The sequence below is a fragment of the Malaya genurostris genome, chromosome 2 (genome assembly GCF_030247185.1).
Source record: "Malaya genurostris strain Urasoe2022 chromosome 2, Malgen_1.1, whole genome shotgun sequence".
Taxonomy (NCBI): domain Eukaryota; kingdom Metazoa; phylum Arthropoda; class Insecta; order Diptera; family Culicidae; genus Malaya; species Malaya genurostris.
The window spans coordinates 205781137-205804536 of record NC_080571.1 but is presented as its reverse complement, the minus strand read 5'-3'; the positions used below and the strand labels follow the sequence as shown (position 1 = coordinate 205804536).

General features: G+C 37.5%; 1 protein-coding gene across 3 annotated transcripts in view; it reads left to right on the top strand.

The window, feature by feature from the left end:
• LOC131427208 (hemicentin-1-like) overlaps positions 1 to 23400 on the top strand; it is a 224203-nt gene that overhangs the window by 138911 nt on the left and 61892 nt on the right. For all 3 annotated transcript variants that reach the window (XM_058590197.1, XM_058590194.1, XM_058590196.1), the window contains one exon: positions 19140 to 19374. In XM_058590197.1, the coding sequence (XP_058446180.1) occupies positions 19140 to 19374 (235 nt within the window). The remainder of the gene's footprint in view (positions 1 to 19139; positions 19375 to 23400) is intronic.

The following is a 23400-nucleotide window of genomic DNA, read 5'->3' as shown; positions in this document are numbered from 1 at the left end:
AAGTAGATGTGAAACTTAAAAGATTCGTTGTCACTGAACGCTTGGGCATGAATCCATGCTGATCTTTCGATATATAGCATTTAATCGCTTCGAGGAGTACACCACTTACGACAATTTCAAAAATTTTTGAAGCAGCGGATAAGCTAGTAATTCCTCTGTACTTTGCCACATTACGCTTATCTCCTTTTTTGTAAACGGGGACTATTAACGATTGCTTCCAAATAGCGGGAAAACGAGAATCAATTAGTGATTGGTTGTATATAATGCTAAGCGGTTCAGCCAAATTAGCAATAGTGCGACAAAAAACAACTGAGGGAATACCGTCAGGTCCAGACGAGAAAGAGCTTTTTAGTTTCTTAGTAGCACTCGTTACCATTTCAAGTGTAATAATAAAAACGTCAAAATCAATCAAATTTCCAGGAACATCCGAAACAGCCAATTCCATTTCAGAAGTGGTAACGGGAATTGCATTAAACACTGATGATCATCATCGAATTGCCTATGAACAGTTTAATTTCCATTTCATTGGGAAATATAATTTTTCTTGCTTACTAAAAAATTGGTTCAAATGTCGGTCTCATATTGGATATTGATTACCTCAAGAGAAGTAATACGTTTAGATTCTTATGTTTTACACAGAAAAAAACGAAATGTACACGACATGTAAATCGATAGAACAATGAAATAAACATCAGATAAATTGAAAATCTGTGTTAAAACCATGATTGATGTAAAATTAAATTGAAATGTATTGATTCTTCATTGAACAAGTCTGTTTTTTTTTTCAAGTTATATTGATTTCAAAATAGACTGTAATGTAACTTTCCATTCAATTGTATGCTCCAAATATGTGCTTGAAAATTGATGTAAATTCACAAAATATTTTTATCTGTGTATGTCACAATATGTTATACAATTTGTTAAATCAACTGAAAGTGTTATTAGGTCCGCTATACGTTCTATTATCCTATTCCACGAAGCTTAATATCGATCATCGAGGAGACTCTCGATGTTTAAATTGAATTTATTGTTCAAACAATTTTCCACACCTGGTAAAATGATCAGACTTTATCTCGCCGCGAGCGACTAAGTAAACACCGAGCAATTATCCATGGAGAAAAGTTTGCAGCGAATGGTGTTCAACAACCTTGCTGTTCTTTTCGTTATCCATGTGACCGCGCATCGGAGCGTCCGTGTGCGTGTGTGCGCATCCGATTGACAGATTTTTCACTATCCTAATTCACATTTAATTACGGACGCAACAGCGCTGGGTGGAAAACCCTTTCATCAAAGCGAAATCAAAGTTGAACTTCGACCCGCAACGATGATCCCGGGTCTATGAACAGACACATGCTCAAAGTTCTCCCGTTGGCTTCATCCGTTTGCGGGTTTGTGGGATTGCGGTTTAATTATGGGTTTGGCACATCATCGCGCTTCTCTGCCCAACATCTTGCAATAATGCTAAAGGTACTGAAGAGAGAGCGAGAGAGAGAGAGAGAATGAGAATGAGATAGGCAACCAAACCACTAATAATTTTCTTGGTGGTAGATTTTCCTAAAGCTTCTTCCGTCAGTATTAATTTTTGGGAGTCGTTAGAGACGACGGCGCACGGCTAAAAATAGAGGGACACCCTCAAACGCAGACATCAAGAAGATCACTATCATCTCGACAGAGAATGGAAGCTCATCAATTTTGATGACGATCCGGACTGAAGGCACAGCCTAAAAAGTTCCACGCTAAGATTAATTACTTTTCAACTTGATTCTTGAGCGTGGTTCTAGCGAGTGAAAAAGTATCTCGTTTTTAAAGGGAATCCTGGCCCTACACGGACACGGTGTAAGATTTTGTTTGTAGGTGATGAACGGAGCACTCCTAGGTCCGACCTCAGCAGTAACGAAGAGCCGGCATTGGAGAGGGGGGGCAGCATCCACAATTAACTACACATCAAACAGGAAGCTTTATGGGAGAGAGATAGAGAGAGAGAGGAAAGAGGAAAGTTGAATCAAAGTGGCCGGCTGTTGGAAAGCTTATTTATTATTCACACCAAAAAAAAAAAGACTTTTCGGAAGATAAACAAATGTTCGAGGCGACGAGGCATGAGCAAGACGACAACAAAAGCTGGCAACCAGTTGGCTTGATTGGAAACCTTCTGCTGATTGATTCCTTCCAAAAAGACGATTAATTATGCTCTGTTCCTGATGATGGTAATCAAGGAAAAATATCCGTAATGAGTTTCATTGAGACGGCTATCGGAATAGGCACCGATGTTGTCTGTTGGCAAGTCTGGGGCAGTGAATTCGTTTTTTTTTTTTGTGTTTTGAAACTAACTTTTCAAACATGTTTATATTGATGACATAACTGTCACAAACGGTGGGAAACCTATTTCATCTAGAATCAATTCAGTTCCACATGGTTTCGATTAGATTAGATTGGCTTTTGAAGTGTTATTATAATCGTTGTTCTTGAAGGTAGCAGTCTATGAAAAATTCATCAACCATAGAACAGGATAGGATTCAATGTGTGTAGGAAAATTTTCTTCGACCATGATTTGGAAAACGAACCTATTCATGGTAAGCCAACCTTCAAGTTCGGATCCAAAAACCCACTGACCTAAAACAGATATCGGGAAAGCCACATGTTTGCGGTACACCACCCTTCGGGAGTTCATTAATTAGTAAATCGATGCGGAAAGCTCCTTACGGGTAAGTTTCATCATGTTTCGTACACTCGGTCCAAGACAGAGCCCACATCAAAAGAGCGTAACATTCAATGTAAGCAGCAGCAGCAGTAGCAACAGCAGGTGTGCGGTATCCCTGTTCCTTCGATCGATTCTTCCAGTCAGTGCAAACGGTTTCGAACCACCCAAAACAACCAACCTACTCACAGTTTTCGATTCAATTGTTCTTCGCCGTTGGGCATTGCCGAAAGGCAGATTAATTTCCAACTTTTTGATAAATTTAATTAATTTTCGCCAATGGCATCCCAGAGCAGCAGAAAGTCGGAATCGGAATCGACCGGCGCAGGTCCGAGGTATCTTCCATCCTGCCCTGCCACGGACTGCACACAACCGAAGGAGCAAATGGTTTCGAGTGCACTTACCACAGCATACAGCAGGCAAAGAGGAGACATTTTTATTCAATTTTGCTCTGCTCCTGGTGACCAATCGTAACAAATTTATTTTCGATCCGTGCTTTGTGTCGTCATTTTTTTTTCTCTTTTCGTTGCTGGTTTTCAATCAGGCCGTTGGAGGCCCTTATCTGTTCGCTGAAGTGTTAGGTAATTATAGTTTCCAATTTGGGAAGCAAAATTTCATTACGATAATTATAGTAAGGAGAGCTTGTTTTCGAATCGGTGGATTCTTCATCAGCGACAGTGTGCTAGTCCAATCTTTGGATGTTTAGTTGTGAACAAAAATTCGGATGAATAATGTTGCTAGAATTTTAATTACGCTCAAAGCGGTTAATAAAAGCAATTATCAGGAATTTGTCGCCGCTTCCAGGAAGGTGTCTTTTGAGTTATTATCCGAGCCGTAATTATCATGCAATAAATTCTGACTGGCAAAACAATTCATAGCGTTTTAATGTCACCTCTTTCGCGCTCTCTCCCAAACGAGTGCCATGATTATTTCTGTTTTTTTTTCGTCAGCCGTCTTGTTTGCGCTCTAGTTTTCAACTGGAGATCAGCGTTCCTCTTCGGATTGGTGGTGGCCCAACTAGTGCAAGTAAAACAGTTCCCAATCTCGTCTCCGTAGATGTTTGTTCCGACTTCGTCGCACGGAAAAACGTTAATTATGAATGGAAATTTATTTCATTGTTGTTTTTATGGCCCAACAGTTGAGCGATGTGACTGATGGTGAAACAGATGCAGCAGCGATTTGAAGTAGCTAAGCCAGAAGGATTAGTCTGCTATGAACTGTGGAAGAAGTACAAACAGATTGTCGTTCTTCATACCAGGCTGCACAAAGAGTTATGGGCACTGCATGGTGAGTTATGAGCTTTCCAACTCCCGGCCCCCCCAACGCACTCGAACCAGAGGACGCTGTTATCGACACCCACTCCGCGGTTGCCGGCAAAGTGAAAATTTGATATACCAACCGAACGGCATTCGGTAACGGAAAAATCGACCTCGTAAAATGAAATATTTTTGTGGATCAGATGGCAATCTTTTAATTATTTTCCCCTTTCACTTCGAGCCATTCTTTACGAGCACGAGTACCTGCAGTAGCAGCCGTCGGCATCGGCATCCAGAATCTAGGAGAAGTGAAAAATGCACCATGCTTATCAGAATTCATTTCTTGGGTTTCCCTTCGTCCGATCGATCAATGGGTTAACGGGCGAGAAAATACTACTAGTTTACACCGACAATTTATGGTACTTTTGGTGATTGTTTTTTATGGTTATGTTTTGTGTTTGTCCGATTCGATTCGATGGTAGCTGGGGGAGGGTGAGGCGCTGTCGCCGCTCTCGGTGGGTTCATGGTCAACCTTAAACATGAATCACTGTCTCCTGTCTCTCTACTGTCGTAAAATGGGGTGCAGTACTGTTGGGTCAAGTGCAACGGAACGTGCATAAGTTATCCATGTTATATAGCAGGTCAATAGAAAAGTCCTCGGTGAAACAAATTTTTTGATAAAATTTGATTATATTATTCAACATACTTGTCTTCGAAGGCGATACAGTGATTTGACTCTTTTTCAACTTTTCGTCAACGTCCAACGTCACTTCTTTATCCGACTTAATCTGAGAACAGCAAACAGTCGCTGAGGTTCAAATCTGGAAAAAAAGGTGGGTGCGGAATCAACTCGTAGCTCAATTCATGCAAATCAGAATTATCAATCGTTGTTGTTTGTGGTCGACTGTGAGCTCGCGTGGCACCCGCTTTTACATGCACAAATATTCGTGAATAATATGATACCCACGTTCAGACGATATCCTAACACTGGCCACACAATATTTATTTATTTATTTCGTCAAGTGAATGTAGACTACATATAAAGGGTTTACAATATTCACTTACTTACTACGCATTGTTTCTACAACAAAGCAGAGATTTTATTTGATTTTTTGAGATAGTAAGGTCAAGATAGTATTGATTGTAATGGCGCATTATTCGATTGACTGGACAGTATTTTGCATAATTTGTTCTAGTATGTCTGTCTAGAAAGAATTTCCTGGACCGTAATTGACGGCTAAGTATATAAAAATTTAATTGCGATAATAATGGAGCTGATTTAATGCGTTGAGAAATAATGTCACTGATAAAATAAAGTATTACAAAGTCGGTTCTTTAAGTGTTTGTATATCGATGAACATGCAGCGTGCTTCATATGATGGTAGAGGAAATGCTGTCCAGTTTAATTTACGAAGTGCATTTAAAAGAAATTGTTTTTGTATCGATTCAATGTGTTCTTCGTGAATAATATTATATGGATTCCATACTAACTTGCAATATTCCAAAATGGGTTCGACATATATACTACATAGCAATTTTATAGTATATGGATCTTGAGAATTATTACTGAAGCGTTTGATAAAGTCAAGCCAAACTATTTGCTTTTTGATTATTGTATTGTAGTGTTCCACAAAAATTTTACTTTTTTCTACTATTTGATTTCCTAAAAATATGTCTACAGAATGGGTTTCGTTTTTCCTACTGAATGTTATTGAGTTACTTTTTTTATATTGAGTTGGAGTAGACTTTTGAAATTGAACGCTCTAAATGCTTAATTTCCTAGAAAAAAAAACAGGATTTGTGGTATTTGAGAAAACTTAAAGGGGTTGTTCGAAACTCCCTATGAGCTTGTTGAACTGTTGACGTAGAACTACACAACTTTTGTCACAGCTAAAGCTTGCTTTTTAATATAAAGGCATCATTTTTTTTGTATTTCATATAATCTTACTTGCAGTGATGTCCGAGCTCAGCACACGAGCTTTTCTATACCTGCAGTGTGTGCCTATTAAACTCGTTTGCTGTGGTTTTCAATCCAGATTCATGAGAGTGTGCTATTTGTGTAGTTCACCTACTGACAAGACACAATAGAAGAGCGGACACTGTGTGTTAAAAAAATTATATTATAATCTTAAATAAAAAACAACGGACACTCAACTCAGCTCGTGAGCTAGTACATGAGTCAGCTCACGAGCTAGCTCCCCATTCCAGCTCGTGAGCCAGCAGATGAGCCAGCATCGCGAGCTGGTTCTACGAAGCATACGACTCTCGATCTAGTAGCAACACGGCACACGAGTGTGTGCTTCGGACTTCGTGTGAGTGTTTTTGAAAAGGTACAGCACACGGACTGTATGAGAGCTGGCTCGTGTGCTGGGCCATCACTGCTTACTTGTGTCTATGCGAAATTTTTCTTCGAAAAAAACTTTTTTTTTGACAATTTTGGATGCTCGAAATATGACCGTTTAGTTTTTTGGTGTTGGTGATGGAAAGTGTCGATTCTGCAGAGAGTAAATCATTTTTCCACTCGTGTAAGGTGAACGGCGTACAAATTGAATCCATAGAATGTCCATTTGCTGATATGTACAGCAAACTTATCTACGGGTATTACCGAACCGCATAGAGGGAGTGCATGTCGGCTCTATACTGATTTTTGTTTTGGTGAGGGCTCTTCACAAATGCGAACACACACACACTGAAGACCGGAATTGCTATACCACGAAAACCGTGAACTTATTTATATGAAACTATCGTTTCTATGAGGAGATGATAATAGTTTGAAAAACAAAAAGAATATACAATATAATACGTCATTAAGTGAAGTTTCGACCAATATAAAAAAATCTGAAATGTATAGATTTATCCACCCGAATCGATGCATAGTAAAGTTTACAAGCCGTAGGTGTAATGATATCGATTAATTTGCTTTCGGCTATCAAGTGTAACTGTGTGAATTTAAATATAAGATTTACCTGTCAGACAACTTTTCGCATTTGTGGCACAATCGGTAACGGACAGATTGATGAACTAATGATTCTCGGTTCAAGACGCACAAATGCCACGTTAATAAAATTAAGTAAGTGAGCACGTGACACCGATTTTCAAGACATGTCATTTTAAATTCGAATTATTTTATGTGGCCTTCAACGTAAATTTGTGTGACCTGCGATGCTTCTTGTTTGTGCATCTTAGAAGAAGTTAAAATTACAAGAAATGTAAAAAAAGTAAAAACTTTTACTTTTTCTTTACTTTAAAAAAATCGCAGGTTCAGGTATCGTTTTCTATAACGTTTAATGATTTCATGTCACTTTTGAGTGTGTTTTACAGGTTTCGACTTTAATTTTCACTTGGCTAGCACGCGCAGCTGTATGATTTTATATGTAAGATTAACCTGTCAAGCAAATATGGGCTTCTGTGGATTAGTTGATTAACGGACATACTAGATGAGTAAATGATTCTCGGTTCAAGACACAGTTACTATCTTTTTTTTTATTTGTAGTGTATTAAATTTCAAGCCATGTAATTTTTGAAATGCACAATTTTACGTGGCCTTGAACGTAAATGAGCGTGAACTTCGCCGTTCCGTGTATGTGCATCTTAAACGATGTCAAATCACAAGATTTGTTCGAGCTGTGTACTTATTTTTTGCCAGCTCGTCAACGTTGGCGAAAATTAGTAGTTTTGAGGGCTGTACTTAGTAGCCACAAGTGAGCGTTTACAAATCCCAGTGATTTTTTAAAAGGCCGTATTAGTTTACCTAACTTTTACAAAAAATCGTAGGTTTTAGGTATCGTTTCATATGACGAGTGATAGTAATTAATAACAGAAAAAGTAAACATCGAGAAACTGTCATTTGTTAATACGGAAATATTCATCGAGAAATGTAAATTGTGAATGTTTGGACTGTAAACCGTTTTGTGAGTAATTTTAATTTTTGGTTAAATTTTTATAGTTAAGTTGTTACGTATTCCATTGTCAAAAATAGCACTGCTCGATAGCACAATTGTTTTTGAATGTTTGAGAGTAGTATCCCGACACTGCAAAAAATCATGCAAATAACGCAAAATTCAGTTTAAAAAAATCATTATGTGTATTAGTTATTTTATAGGGTGCCTTTTCAAAATTTACCCAGTACAATAGTGGGTAGAATTTAATCGCGAATATCTCCTGATGTATTTAGGGCAGCAACATAATTTTATCTCCATATCATCGGAAATATGGTCAGCTATTTATGATTAAATTTTCAGTAGTATGAGGTATCCACAAATAACTCAAAATTGAGGTTCTCTAAAATGTTTGGTATGAACGAGCATTGAGGTGAAATTCAGTACCAAAATAATGCGCGTAAAATTTCAAGCGCATTACATTGAACGAATCATCGCACAAAGCGTATAATGCAAAGCCGACACATAGAAATACTGTATATTTTACAGTAGTAGAATGCAATGAGCTTACAACATGTTTTTTTGACTAATAAAACAGACACCAACTAATCTAGCTGAGTATTGTATATTATAAAAGATCTAAGTAATATTCAAACGAGATATTTTTATATGGAATTAGAACTGGCTTGTAAGATGTTTACTAAAATATTTAGTTTGTGAAGTGCATGCCATATCAGCATATAGGTGAAAAATACTCTACCAATTCTTATGAGAGATTTATACATACTTTTTGCCCACGCTTATATAAACTTACCTAATTATTTATATTTAGGAATCCCTACATCTGATTTGTGGATATTATTTAAATTCACTGTAATATAATTTTCGATACGTGTTTGACAAGTAAGTTATTGAAACTAATGTCATTTCAATTCCCAACTTAGATTTAAAAATCCTAGATGGCTGAAAACGACTTGTTGATTTTTGAGTATATGAATGAATTTAAACATTGCATTTTTGATTCAATCGGTCTTTTCCCCTATCCAACTCCGTATTTTTTTTGCTTTCGTATGTTCCATCTTATAATGTACCGTTACAATTATACAAGCAATGTATTGAAAGTTTGCAAAACTCACACGATCAATCCAACTAGTACGTGCGATTATCAATGTTCGGAAGTGTGGAAACAGCATGCCAGTTTTATTCGTATTCACCTCATCCAGTCTTTGACATTGCCCTCCCGTCTTTTTTGTTTTTCGTGCAATAAAATCTTAAGAACTTTCCGTGTGTCGATTTTTGAATTGAGAAGTCAAATTTAACTACTCGGCGTAAAAATGACTAATGAATTGTCAAATTTTAACCAAAAGTTAAAATTATTCACGAAATGGTTCACAGCCTTAGAAAGTTATTTTCACCGTATCTTGAAATGCCAAATTTGCGGATTTGTTAGCAAGCAGATCGGCTGAATTCTTATGACAACTGCAGTTTTTTAAGCCTACAGAATGTAGATTTTGAGATTTATTATGTCGTTTTCACTTGAGAAAACTGAAACTGACCCAGGGTAGTTTCATAAAAAAAATACTTTTTACGAAAATGTGTTGGGTTTGCACTTAGCAACAGGGGTTTGAGCAAACCTGATAAAAAACCAGGCTCGAAACTGACTCGATTTTCAGTTCAACAACGTTGAAACTAGGTTCGAAACTAGCTTCAAACAAACGGTTCGACAGCAGTTAGGGTGGAAACTGGGTTAGGTTTGGCATCATGCCAAAACGACACCATGCGCAATTTTTTTATAAACATATATACAAAGAATTCAATTAAAAATCGGACATTTCTGTTATCCTGTCAAAATGTACGTTCACGGAACTGGAAAACTGCCTTATTTTGATTACATTTCGTCTAACTTTGTGGTTCTATTCAATAACCTAACTCTAAGTAAAGTGACTTAAAGTAGTTTCCATAAGGCATTTACAAAAATATATTGAAAGATGAGTTATAACTATACATTTACTCAGATGTTAACTCTTTGTGTTTTGAAAACAATGAAAAAAGTGAACGAAAGAAGTGATTCAGAACAACTCTAAGTTCAGCCGAAATTGTTCAATAGAGGATAGTTTTAATTTTCGGTCAACGAAATTCTTACCTTGTTTGACTGTTTTTCGTTTTGCAGATTTTCTCGGGTGCAAAATTTAACGTACACGCAGAAAAATCCCGATAGTTTGAAGAACAAAACAATTTGTTGCCTACCACATCCAAGCATTTGTTGTTTCAGTTCGAAATATCGTAGATTCGAACCATAACTAGACTTCGACTGTTTAAAACAAATGTTGGTTGGTTCAATAGGACATTGATTGAATCACACCAGAATTATTATTGTCACATCATCAAAAATTGTTAGAATTACCCGAAATTTATTTCTGTTTACCATTTCGATTCTGCGTGTATGTCTAAAATTTACGTTGTTTATGAGATTTAAAAAATATGACTTTTTCTATGGTAATTCACCAAATGACAGCTACGAGCCTGGAAATTGTGTTTTTCTCACTCAGGAATCGAGGAAGATTTATCGCACCGAAATGGTTTGTCAAGATTGCAATCAAATATGGCATTAATTTTGATCAAAACGACACTCGTGTGTGATACAAGTTTCCGCTTTCTTTTGTTGTGCCTTTTCCACTATAAACGCTAAACTAAACCGACAAGAAGCGACAAACACAAAACACGATGGATGTGACAGAAACCATTTTAAGCGAAGGTGAAAGTATTGCTGAAGTCAGTCGAAACGGAAGCTACAAAGCCGATTTAAATCGTTCGAGATCCGTTGCCCGTATGTCGCGATTAGCAGCTGGAGAAAAGGTGTATTCTTAATAGACCTCGACGGTTAGGCATTCACAGAAAGTGCCAAGGATTCGACCTGGTCTGCGCTCGACCATGCAAAGCAAGGGCTAGGAATAATCTGATTTGTTTCGTATTATCTTCATCATCGACGGCAAACCGATCCAAAACATGCACGAAATGAAACGCCAACATGCATGCTGCTGGTTCGCCCCATTGAATTCCTTCTCCCGGTTACGGTTTTTGGCTGGAAACGCCTTAATCTATCTTTTATTGGCTTCCGCCTGCCATCGGGTCACGGTCAATCAGTTTTTGTGTCCGACCCTAGCGGAGCCGTCTATGCGGGAGATGCAGCTGTAGCCAGCCAGCGATTGGATTGAGCCATAATTTATTCATGAATGTTTGAACGATATCAGGAGTGGCATCGAATTGTCCTCATCGACATACCAATCTCTCTGAACAGAACCGCATTCTCCGGTTTAATTCAAAAAATGAAAACTTCAGATAGATTCATGGAACTTTTTTTTTGCGTTTGATTACTTAATATCGAAAGTTCAGAAATGAATGATCTTAATGATAAATAATAAAGAAGTTCATATATTGAGCATTAAAAATGTTTGTTTTCCTACAACGGGAAATGGGTGAAACCTTAAGCGAACAATAGGAAAAAAAGTGCTTTCAGTTCTCTTGCACGATATAAAAGTAAAGTAAATAATCGACTTGGGAAAAAAACTAACGAGTTAGCAATCGAATGGCGTTGGATCTCGAGTAATCGAACGGCGTTAGAGACTGGGTGAGACAACAGAGCCAAAAGCAAACAACCGGCAACAGCAAATACCATTTACCAGCTTGGGATTCTTCCTTTATATCGTGCTCTCGATGGAACAGAAGTGCACTTGCTTTCCGGGTCTGCCTCCTGCTGCGACCAAATTGATTGCTCAAGATTATAATCAATCCTTCTTCCTTCCGATGGCGAATGGAGCAGCAGCACTTGTTTTTTTTTTTTGCTCTGAGCCCGCATTCCTTTTGAGCTGCACTTTACAGGGACAAATCGCTCAGGGATGAACCCCGAACCACGGTTGCCAGACTAGTCCCGACATGCGTTGCTTCGTAGTGCCAGATCACTTCTCCCTGGGGGCACACGACAACTCTTCAGAGTTAACATGTGTACCGAGTTACAGGTTGATGAATTTATGTCGATACTTGGCTGCCTCGATCCGACTGCACTTTTCGAAATCCCGGTTCGATTTGCATAGGAACGCAGCACATCCGTTCGGCATCATCATCCAGTGGCAACGTGCCTCGCAAGAGTGATGAAGGACAACGGTAATTAATCATGATTTGAGAGTGTACTACATTAGCTAAGCTAAGAGCTTTGCTTTCCCAAAGATGCTGAGTACACACAGCGTAAGATGGTGAACAGCGGAGCGATAAAACCGTTAAAATTGTCTCATTCATTATCAGCGGGAAAACGGGATTTGTCTTGATGCTTTCACACGCACGTCTTCTAATGCTGCTGGCGACGGTTGCGCCTCAGCCGAACGAGTGTTTGATGTGGTTAGGGAAAAAAATAAAACAACTTCAACAGGAACATGGTCCTCTAATACGCGATGGTTATATGGAGATATTATTTCAAAACTGATGAAAAGATTTACTTCTAATCTGTACCAATTATCTGTCAAGAAGATATGTGCTTCTGTAATTCAGTTGATTAACGGTTGGTACTTTGATAGCTGAGCTGAGTAGCGTATATTCTTGTTTTTTTTTTCTATGGAGCTTCAAGTCATGCAGTTTTTGAATCATTTTTTGAATGTTTCTCGTCTGCCATTGAAACTTCACAATCGACAATCCATCACTACACTAACGTTTTCGTCTGAAATTTTACCTAGCATGGTTCCATGGACCCTGTGTTTAAAAATCAACTGCTAACAGTTTTGACATGTGACCAGTTGATTTTCGTAAGTGATCAGTTGCTTAAACCGAATACCACATAAGAAGGAATTGCTTTTTTCATGTGTTGGGTGGCCAAATTCTACCCATTCCCGAACCAAACCCAAATGTGCATTCTTGGTTAATACCGTTGCTCGACCTGAACCTGAAAAGATTTTTCGACGTTGGACTACGTCTTCCTTTGATTTGATTACCTGGATTTCATATTGCGTGTACAAAATTATTCCAGATTTAATGTCTTATTAACTTTTTTCCTTATCCGATTATTTGCTGTAAACGTTATATTTCTTAAAACTACAATGTTTCAACATTGTAGTCAGTGTAACGTACACAATTACGTAAATTTTGTTATAAATAGTTAGGAAAAAATGATACCGAAATATCGTTAATCTCTTAGTTATGTTCACTACTTACTGTTGTAGTCGTTTTCCGGGTCACCGACATTTTTTTTTGAACTCGAACCCAACAGGAACCTCTCGGGTTCGGGTTCAAGTCGGGTTTCGGATTCAAATATTTAAAACCCAATCTTCTCTAACGAACCCCTTTCAGGGTATCAATTCTTGTATGCTTTCCTTTCAATAAAAGAATATCTTCGTATGGTGACATACCTATTTCGAACAAGTTTCTATGGTAAAATCTTCTACATCAAACTTGACGAGTTCATGTTCAACATAGTTTGTAATATTGTTATCGGCTGCGAGTTTTACCGCCTGCCGCTCAGAGCAAACTTGTAAATATATTGCACTTTCTATTTTGTTATTTTGAATCACTTTTACTTTCTTTAGATCGTTTTCTATTTTTTTTACAAGTTCAGTTCATACAGAACAAATAAAAAATATTATTTCACACTTCTTTTGCAAGTGTCCGAGCCGGCTGTATCTAGATGTCAACTGTGTTCTTGAGATTCTTGCCTTTGGATGTCCCAATTTTTTTCTCTTGGGCGGAGCTCTAGAGTGTTCTTAGGCACCACATGGACGTTGTTCGCAGCATACCACTCCATGAATTGTTTTTCTGTAATAACTAAATGCCAAATCCGGTCAAAGAAATAGGAGCGATTGCGTTAATGAAAAACAATATACGTTCTTCCAGGCCCTCCAACATTAAAAATGTCGTGGTTGAAGTTTCCGGTCGCGATGGAAATGTCGCTCTGCAAGTTACAGGAACAGGTCGTCTATATTATTAGATATTAATTTGCACATTTGTTTAGAAACAAAATATTTGAATATTTCTTCTAGTTAACTTATCATATTCCTATCAAGGGAGCTGTACAAAGTTTGTACTAATGTTGCTTTTATTATCCTGTAGCACTCAATAAAACTTCGTCAGTCTCTCCATGTACAGCTAGTCGTCACGATTTTCAGTCATCATTTTCTTGTAAGTCCGCTTGAAACAGCTGGTCACTTTGTTGAAGTACTTTTAGGCATCTGGCTTCCGAGTTTTCTCTGTTCCAGTCCTTCTGGCTGTCAACAAACATTCTCCGAACACATTTATTTCGTCGTTGGCAGTTGATTTGGCCACATTCAACCATTTTGCATTTTTTTTGTTTTATTTTTGCAATCCGTAACGCGATTCCTTTTTTTTACAACTAAAGAGTAAATATCATAATCAAATGATAGGCATAACATATATCTTCAAAATGAGGGATGCTCAGGAGTAGGGTTTTATTTCATACGGGTGGGCAATTCAATGCACATGGCGCTGAGCTTACAAGCCAGTTGTCGTATGTTCGAACCTCGACCTGGAAGAATTCATGAGGTGTTGTATCTAACTCTCGCGGAACAGCTGCTTTACGCGCTATGTCCAAGTAGTTCGAAATATACTGAGGTTATTTACATCGGTGATACGTAAATAAACAAAACCGCTTAAAAAGATCGCGCGAAAAAAAAATACGCGCAACTTCGGAAATCCGCCAAAAAAAAGTCGCAAAACTAAAGAATTTTTTTATGCCAAACGTCCAGATCTGGTGTAATCTGAAAAAAATCTCGTCCAGATCTGGTGTAATCTGAAAGAATCTCTGGTGTAATGTCAAATCGAAAAGTGTCAGAAAGTTGACCTAAAAAAAACTTCCAGTTCTCGACGTTTCATGCATTTCTAAGTCAAAACAAGAAAACCGGGTAACTTTGAATGTGCGCGAAAAAAACCACGTAACTTCCACGTTTTTTCATTGATCAGATTCACTTGTACTCGACTGGTCGTTAAATTTAAGAGAAATTTTGAGAGTGCATAACATCACTATTCGTCGTCAATTCTGGTATCTCTCAGAGTAGTCATGTCGGACCTCTACGCTTCTTAATTTATTGAGATGGCTTGAATCTTTCGATAAAATATTTGAAGTTATCGTTTGCGGATGATTTTAAGCTGTATTAATATCATTGATAACCCTGACAACTCTGGATTATTACAGTCCTAATAGGACATAGTATAAAAACTGTGTTAGATTAATGAGATGATACTAAATACCTCCAAATTATTGGTTATTTCCGTTAACCAAAAACGCTCGATGCGAAATTTGATTTTTTTTTTCAATCTTAAGCTGTGCTTATGGTACTTTGTTCTAGCTCTAAGATACCTAGGGCAGTAAGATATCTCCAAAACTGCTCCAAAGCTGAAATCGTTAGAGAAGAGCGTTGAGCGTAGAAGTAGTATTAGATTTTGAATTAACGCATAGAATACGTTGTTTCTAGAGCATCGAGGTTACCGGGTTTTGTTTTTGGTGCTTCCAAGAGCTTTGCCGATATTTACTGTCTAGAAGCACTGTACTGGGCCTTTACGCGCTCTACAATAGAAAATACATTTGTTATTTGGTCACCTTATTGCCTTCATTATATTCAACGGCTCGAAGAAATCCAACGCAAATTCGTCCCGCACTTAGTAGTCAAACGTTCGTGTAGAGACCCATCGAATCTTCCTAGCTTCGAAGGTCGCAGCAAGTTTATTGACTTATATTTGCTCTCTGTTCTTTGTGACGTTAATAAGACTACTTTTGTTTCCTATCTACTACGAGCACGTATAGGACTGTACATAACAGTTATTGTATTAAGTAATTCTTTGTTGTGCTCTCTGGTTACATCCTTTTTTCAGTGCTACTACATCCAGAACCCACTATGGTTACTACGAGCAATTGTTAGGCATTTACCGCCTACTTAATAATTATTCCAATATATTTGAGTTTCATTTGATTTTCAGTATAGGACTCAATCTGGATATCTGTCATTTTGAAGTGAGCCAGGTTTTGATCGTAACAAGATTCACAGTATTATTTGTGTTACTCTTTTATACTAGAAACGTGAAATTTCAAACTGTGCTACTAATATCTTACCAGATCATAGGTTTTCTTGCGAATTTATCGGAAAAAAACAAATTTGAACTTGCTAGACACATCACCTTAAGCTTGACTCTATGGAATATTCATTCGAGAAACTATGCATAATCCACTTCACCTACGTTTCGTCGTCCATGAGGACGCATCTTTCGTTTTTCGTAGGAACCTCATTGTTCAACTTCCGGTCCTTGGACCACTAGTTACAGTTTCGTTGTCCTATTTGGTTGTTCACGGGAGCGGGTCATATCGCCGAAAGCCATTTCGTCGAAAGCCATTTCGCCGAAAGGTTTCTTTGCTTTAGTTAGCACTTGTAACGTTACGAACGAGCGGTAGCGAGGTCGGACAGTACATGAACCAAAACGATGTGACGTAGCCGCATTAGATATTTTTTCATTTTCTCTTAACAAACGAAAAATACCACCTATATTTGCCTGGTAGATACACCTATGCAATTGCTTTGGTGCTTAGTAGTTAATAGTCAACAAGTTTTCTTGGGAACTACAATGGTAGGTCAACAAAAGGGGTGTTAACGCTATCATCTTTCGTTTGTCTTTAATTTTAATCAATTCTAATTACGATTTCAAGACGTTTTCAGGATTCGGCGAAATGACCCTTTCGGCGAAAAGGCTTTCGGCGAAATGGCATACGGCGAATTGGCATACGGCGAAATGGCATTTAGCGAAGTGACCCATTCGGCGAAATAACCATTTCGGCGAAACGGCTTTCGGCGAAATGACCCTGATCCGTTGCTCAATACCAGGAAAAGTAGAAAATCTTTCTTACAGACGAATAATTCAGATGACATTAAATCTTTTGGCAATATCATAATCTGACAGTTTGCCCTAATCGTTCTCAACACCTTAAAATTTAGGCTCCAGTTTTTGGCTCCACTACGACGCTTGCCGTGATATAAAAACCAGGTTCGAAACTTATTCGATTTTCAGTTCAACAACGTTGAAACAAGGTTCGAAACTAGCTTCAAACAAACGGTTTGACAGTAGTTAGGGTGGACACTGGGTTAGGTTTGGCATCAAGCGAAAACGACATTAATTTCAATAACTTCACACTTAAAAATTTGTACATCTTATTAGATGCACATAAATGGAGCGTCGCAGTTCACGCAAATTTACGTGGAAGAACGTTAAATATTGTGTCTAAAACTCAATGACATGAAATTCATTGAAATAAAAAAAAAAGAATTTTGTAGCAACCCACCGCGATTTGAACCGAGAATAATTGGATCGCAAGTTCGTCTGATAATCGACTGAGCCACAGAAGCATGCATCTGCTTGACCGGTAAAAGGTGCATTTAAATTCATACAGTCGCACCTGCTAGTAGAACGCAAGTTACAGTCGAAACCAGTAAAATTCAAGCTTATCTAATATTAAGTCATTACAAATAAAATTTTCTGTCATTTGACAAATTAGGTCTTTATGAATTAAATCGAATGAGGGATCAAGTCACCTGTAAAATTCAATTTTTTTTAGAGTGTTCACATATTTTTAACCGTTGGATTATCGACGTGGGAGGCTAAAATTAATTTTCGGTTCGAGGCTTCGAAGCAAAATTTTTCGCACTGAAAGAAGAAGAAAAGAATTGTGAAAACATTCCACATCCGATAACTAGATGCGCTGTAGTACAGTAAACAGTGTTTCCAGATATTAAATGACCTGAGCTCAAGATTGCTGGTTTCCTCTGCCCGGCGTTGAATTTTTTTCTCGAATTTTCCGCTCAAGTTTCATAAAGCTCAGCAACGATTTGAATGTACTTCCTGAATTGAAGCCTACCTCAGCAAGCAATTGGTGTAGTTAACCTCCAGTGCGCTTGTTGTTTATATGTATATCCACTTGTACAAACAGTAACAAGTGCAAACAGTGTGTTTATTGCAATTCAACCAGCACTGAAACAGTACACCAACAACTGTCCCGAAAATTGCATCAAAATAATAATACATATATTTACAACCAGAACCAGAACAACAAAAGATGTAACGTAATTATGTTTTGATAATAATAGCAGCAAGCAGTATACGCGTGTGCTCTGAATTGTTGCTTGTTTTCCTCATATTTTTTACCTTTTTATTCTCCGTAAACCCTCCCCCCTGATCATCTGTCTACGGGCCGTGGATCTTGATGACTCGGCTCGAGTGGCCGCGGGTAAGATTGTAAACTTCGGCAGAAGTACGCCTCACATGCATCTGTACCTTCGCGAAGAAAGAAAACTTTGTTATACAAATATAAAAAATAACATGACTTCGCCGTAAGACAATGAACTTTTCGCAGCCAGAAGCGTATCTCGGGCTAAGAAAACACTGCGAATCCGGCATACAATGGTACACTGGGTTGGTGGTTCCAAGGAAAGCAAACAGTCACGGTTAGAACAGTCGGTGGGCGTGAGTGTGTGTGTGTGTGTGTGTACGTACCGACGAGTGGAAAGCGGAGAAGGACTGTGGGAGTTCCTATGAGCTCAGATTGTTGTTTTCAAAATTCAATTGTTTAGCTCGATAACAAACGCAGGCAGAAACCCATCCATCGTGCGCCGTGAACTCGCATATGCACCGAAAAAAGATCCCGTTCACTTGCTAAGAAAACAAATTCTGCAATAAAAAAAAAGTCTCCCACAACGTACTGGCGGAATTCGATAGCTTTTATGTCGGTAAATTGTGTACCTCCTAGTTGAGGTCATAGACCACTACGCCATCGGCATGGGTTTTGTTTGGTGTGGCATGGTTTACTACGACTGATGACTGGGCCATATGTCAAATTCTCACCCAACTTTATTACTTGGTGTTCGCCAAATTCACACGGGTGACAACGACGATCGTGTTACAAGTTAGCTGCCAGACCGAGAGCTTTATTGAATTATCGATAAACATTTTTTTTTAAATAAAAAAAAAACGAAGCTTTAAATAATCTGATTTTGTTTCCATTTTGCTACAGTTACAAAATGTATTTTTCCAAATTGCACACAAAAATATCCATCGTTGGGGATGAACATCTGTATGTTCGTTTATTGAATCAATTACTATTTCCAATAGTGAAACTGTCGTGCTGCGATACGTCGAACTTTTTTAATGCTGCGTTCGTGACGAACCATTCCGACTAGGCTACTGCCAGCACACCTTTCATAATAATAACAATTATACCCTTCCATGACCGTGGGCTAACCAGTTTCCTCTATTGTTATTCATTTTTATTTGCAGTTTGCATGCCGCTGATAGTGAAGCTGTCCGTGCTGCTGTTGCTGCTGCTGCTGGGCACCCAATCCGCCTTCGCCGACAAAACCATGGACACCCGGGAGGGTGAAGATGTTACGCTAAAGTGTCGCTTCAACGAGCACTACTCGGACCGGGAGTACTCGTACTACTGGGCCCGCCAGAGCCTCAACAAGTACGACAACGTGGCCATCAAGGCAAATACTTTCAACCAGAACTACAAGTAAGTGACATCAACTTGGAACACTCAAAATTAGTGAGTTTGATCGAGCGGACAGCCGAACGACAGGTTCATTCGTGCGAACGAACCGAACGGACCAATCAGGCGTTTCGAACGTTTGGTCTTTTTTTTACGCGAAGAATTATGCCTCGTCACAAGTCCGGTTCATTTTTGTTTTGCGTTTTTTTTTGTAGAGTGATTCGCCAATCGTTTCACCATTGCGATGAGGTTTCGTGTTTTAGTGGATATAACGAATTGGTTTCTTCCGGAACCAATCGTGGCCGGGGAGTTAATTGAGTTTTTCCAATTGTTTCAAGGCGTAAGAAATTAAAGCACACAATTCAAGACCACCGAGGCCAGTGCTTGGGGTCTTTTGCGGTGGTGGAGTGAGGAATCACATACTTTTTTTGTATTACTTGTTTGTTCAAATTTGGCAAATGTACGAACGTTGATTTTTTTAGACGGAATTGAAAATTATTCTACACACGATAGAAGATAATCCTACACCGATAAAAATTGGTACGTTAGCATCACATGAATGACACGTTGTTTTTCATATGTACTACTGTGGGCAAAAAGTAGTAGGGTAAGGGCTCCCTATTTCATCTAATTTGTAAGGACGTCGCCTTCAAACCCCGATTTAGCCAATAAAATCACTATAACTATTTCATATTACTGCTTCATTCGCCTTGCTCCACATTGAGAATTGATTCACATTTCTTGAAAATTTAACAAATATTCATAAAACAGCTAAAAACACTTATGATGTGTTCACTACTCTGCTCCTAATTCCATCTCAATGGATTTTTGTCCATCCTATCGTTGATCCTTAATTCATCTTATAAATTAGCAATGGCGACAGCAATCAAAACAAAATGTTCCACTATTACACTCTCAGGTTCAAAATGTCAGAATTCTTCTTAAAAACGGCCTAATGCCAGCTATGAAACAACATACGATATTTTTAGAACCAGTTTGAAATAATTTCAACGTTTAAAAATTTTTCGGTCGTTTCCGTTACCTTTCGCTTTAAATTTAAAATTTTACTGTAAAGTTAATTTGGTGACGTTTAAATAAAAACCAAAATGTAATTGTTACTATTTATTCATTAGCCCTTCTTAAAACAAAGTGTAGAGCCAGAGATGCCATTTATACAGATTTATCTATATTGTATATATTTTTGCGTTCGCATACTGATTGAAATCAAAGTACAGATTTTATACAGATTTCCTTAATTTAATACAGATTTGTACAGATTCATAGAAAGTGAGAAGTAAAAAATTAGATTTTTCTCTCTGAGTGTCTATTAGTATTTGATTGCAGTGATTCTTTAGAAGTTTATTAATCAACGGACAAATCACATGTTAAAGTGGAAATCTTTTATGTAGATAATTGATTATGAACACTGACAAACATTTATATTAAAATTTGGAACCAATTTGAACTATTTGAAGCCAGATATTTTCATAGAATATGTATTACGTTGCATAGAAAGTCTATATCTGGTATATCTGTTTTCACTAATAAAATGATGTTAACAGATTTTATTAGTGAAAACAGATTTAGCATCATTTTATTAGTGAAAACAGATAGACCAGATATAGAGTTTCTATGCAACGTAATACATATTTTCTATGAAAATATCTGGCATCTCTGTGCACAGCCGATGAAACACACACACTTCACAGCGTTATGTTGACGTATAGCGGAATGAAACCAGTGCTACTAGATTTGCCACAATGGTTATTTCATTAGTATTTAACACGCTCTTTCTGGTAATATTCGAAACCAAACCAGTTTTATTTGAATATTAATATCAATAATATAATTAAACTAATGTCACGGATACCAAAAACATACTTTTTGATAATAATTTGAAGAAGAAAAACAATTTATTTTTGAAACAATATGAGATAATTTGGCAGCTTTGCGAAACCAAATGAGATGAAAACAAAGCGCAATCAAGTGAACTAAATGAAAAACTTTCATCTCATATTTTTAAAGACTTTTATTGTTTGTCGGGTAATTTTTGAAGTTTTAAATCATTAATTAAACAAGTGGCAAGTGAACATTACTAATTATGAAGCTATCCAGCATTCAATGGTAGTGTAATTTTGCGAATAGTGATCATGTTTTGAGGCGAATCGATTAGTAGATATTCAGAAACATGACGAACTGTAAATCTTGAGACGAAAATGTATCCTAAATTGAAAAGTGAGTTTATTTTAAATATAAAAAAACGATAACCGAAGAACTTAAAACCATTTCATTCAATAGGAAAGGGTGACAATAGCTTTTAAAATCATTTTAAAACATTTCACAGTTTGGTTCAGGTAGGTTGTAAAATATTATTAATGTTCAAAGTAATGAGGTGAAGGGATGAGATGGAAATAGGAGCTCAGATGAAATAGGGAGCCGTTACCCTAGGACTTTTGAATTATATTTCGCGCGGAAACCTTATTCGTCGAAATTTTTTTTCTTAGAATTCTTCGTGTTTTTTTCGCAAGAAACTCAACCAATATCGTTCCGCAACCACCGTATTCGCCTGATTTAGCTCCGTGTGACTTCTGGCTATTCAGCAAACTCAAACGACCCGCTCCGGGGAAACCGTTTTGAGTCAATTGAAGACATCAAACGTGAATCCCTACGCGCATTGAAGGCTATTCCGGAAATTGACTTGACCAGCTGTTCCGAGAAATGGTGAAAACGTTGACACAAGTGTATTGGGGCCGGAGGGATTACTTTGAGGGGGACAAAATAGATTTGAAAGAATAAATTTAAAAAAATGAAATTATGAACAAAGTCTTACTATTTTTTGTCCACAGTAGTATTTCAATTTAATCACAATTGTCCGAATCAATTGTTTTTTCTACATGCTTTACTCGTTTCAACTAGAAAATGAATCTTTTAACACATGTAGTAGGATTCAATAGCAAAACATATTACATTCAAAAGAAAAACTCATCTAGGCTAACTGAAAAAGAAACTTGCATCTTAGTGAATTTGCACTTGAATTTTTAAAACAAATTGCTTTGTTTTTGGATTGAAATGAAAAAGAGTATTACATTGAAGTGCTATTAAGTGATGGCATTTTACCAGAGTGATACAAGCTGGTGTAAGATTCTTGTCTACACAGGGAATGCAAGATGCAAACATCACACAAAGAGGAAAGCGCACTTCTTCTCAGTGTCGAATAGACAGAATTTGAGTAAAGCAGCTGGCGCGAGTGAAACATTTCTGTAATAATTTTTAATTTATAGATGATAACGATGGCCTGACAATCTTTTTCGCAGCAAAGAAAAACTAAATTTTAACGATAAATTGCGCTTTTGCTGAATATGCATGCCCCACGCTTCTCATATGCGAACCGTACACCAGAGTCCTCACCGGCGTGCATACTTCGAAGAAAATATTTTCATCCACCTCAGAGAATTTCAGAGCTCTGCTCTAGCAATTATGTGTGATCCAGTGCTAGAGTTGAAAGAGAATAAACGTGCGCTCTCATGATGCGTGCACACTTTATATAACAGTGGTGTATATGTGTGAAAGAGAAGAGCTCTCGTTGATGTTTTCAGCAGTGATGCCACTTTTCTCTGAAATCAAATCCGTAGATTTATCTTCAAGTCTACTTATGCTCGTATATGCTCCATTGAGACGAACTTTCCGTGTGGAACTCTTTCGACTGACAAATCATCCTTCCCAATAGAGAAAAAAAAATCATTAAATGCGTCTACATGTTTAGAATGAAAATTAGTAAATACCAAATACAAAAAAATCAAAAGGTACGTAAAATTAACAATTCGGAATTCCAAGCGATAAAGACAGACTTCCAAAAATAAGTAATCGGTGACGATAGATGTTTGATAATTAGACATGAGGAAAAAATATCTCTAACAACGATGTGACAATATTCAATAATTTTTCTTTGTTATCTAGAGAAATAATAAAAAATTAATAGTCAATAATTTGAAATTATGTTAAATCCGTAGATTTTGAGTGGTCTATCCGTAGATCCGTAAAAAAGAGAGA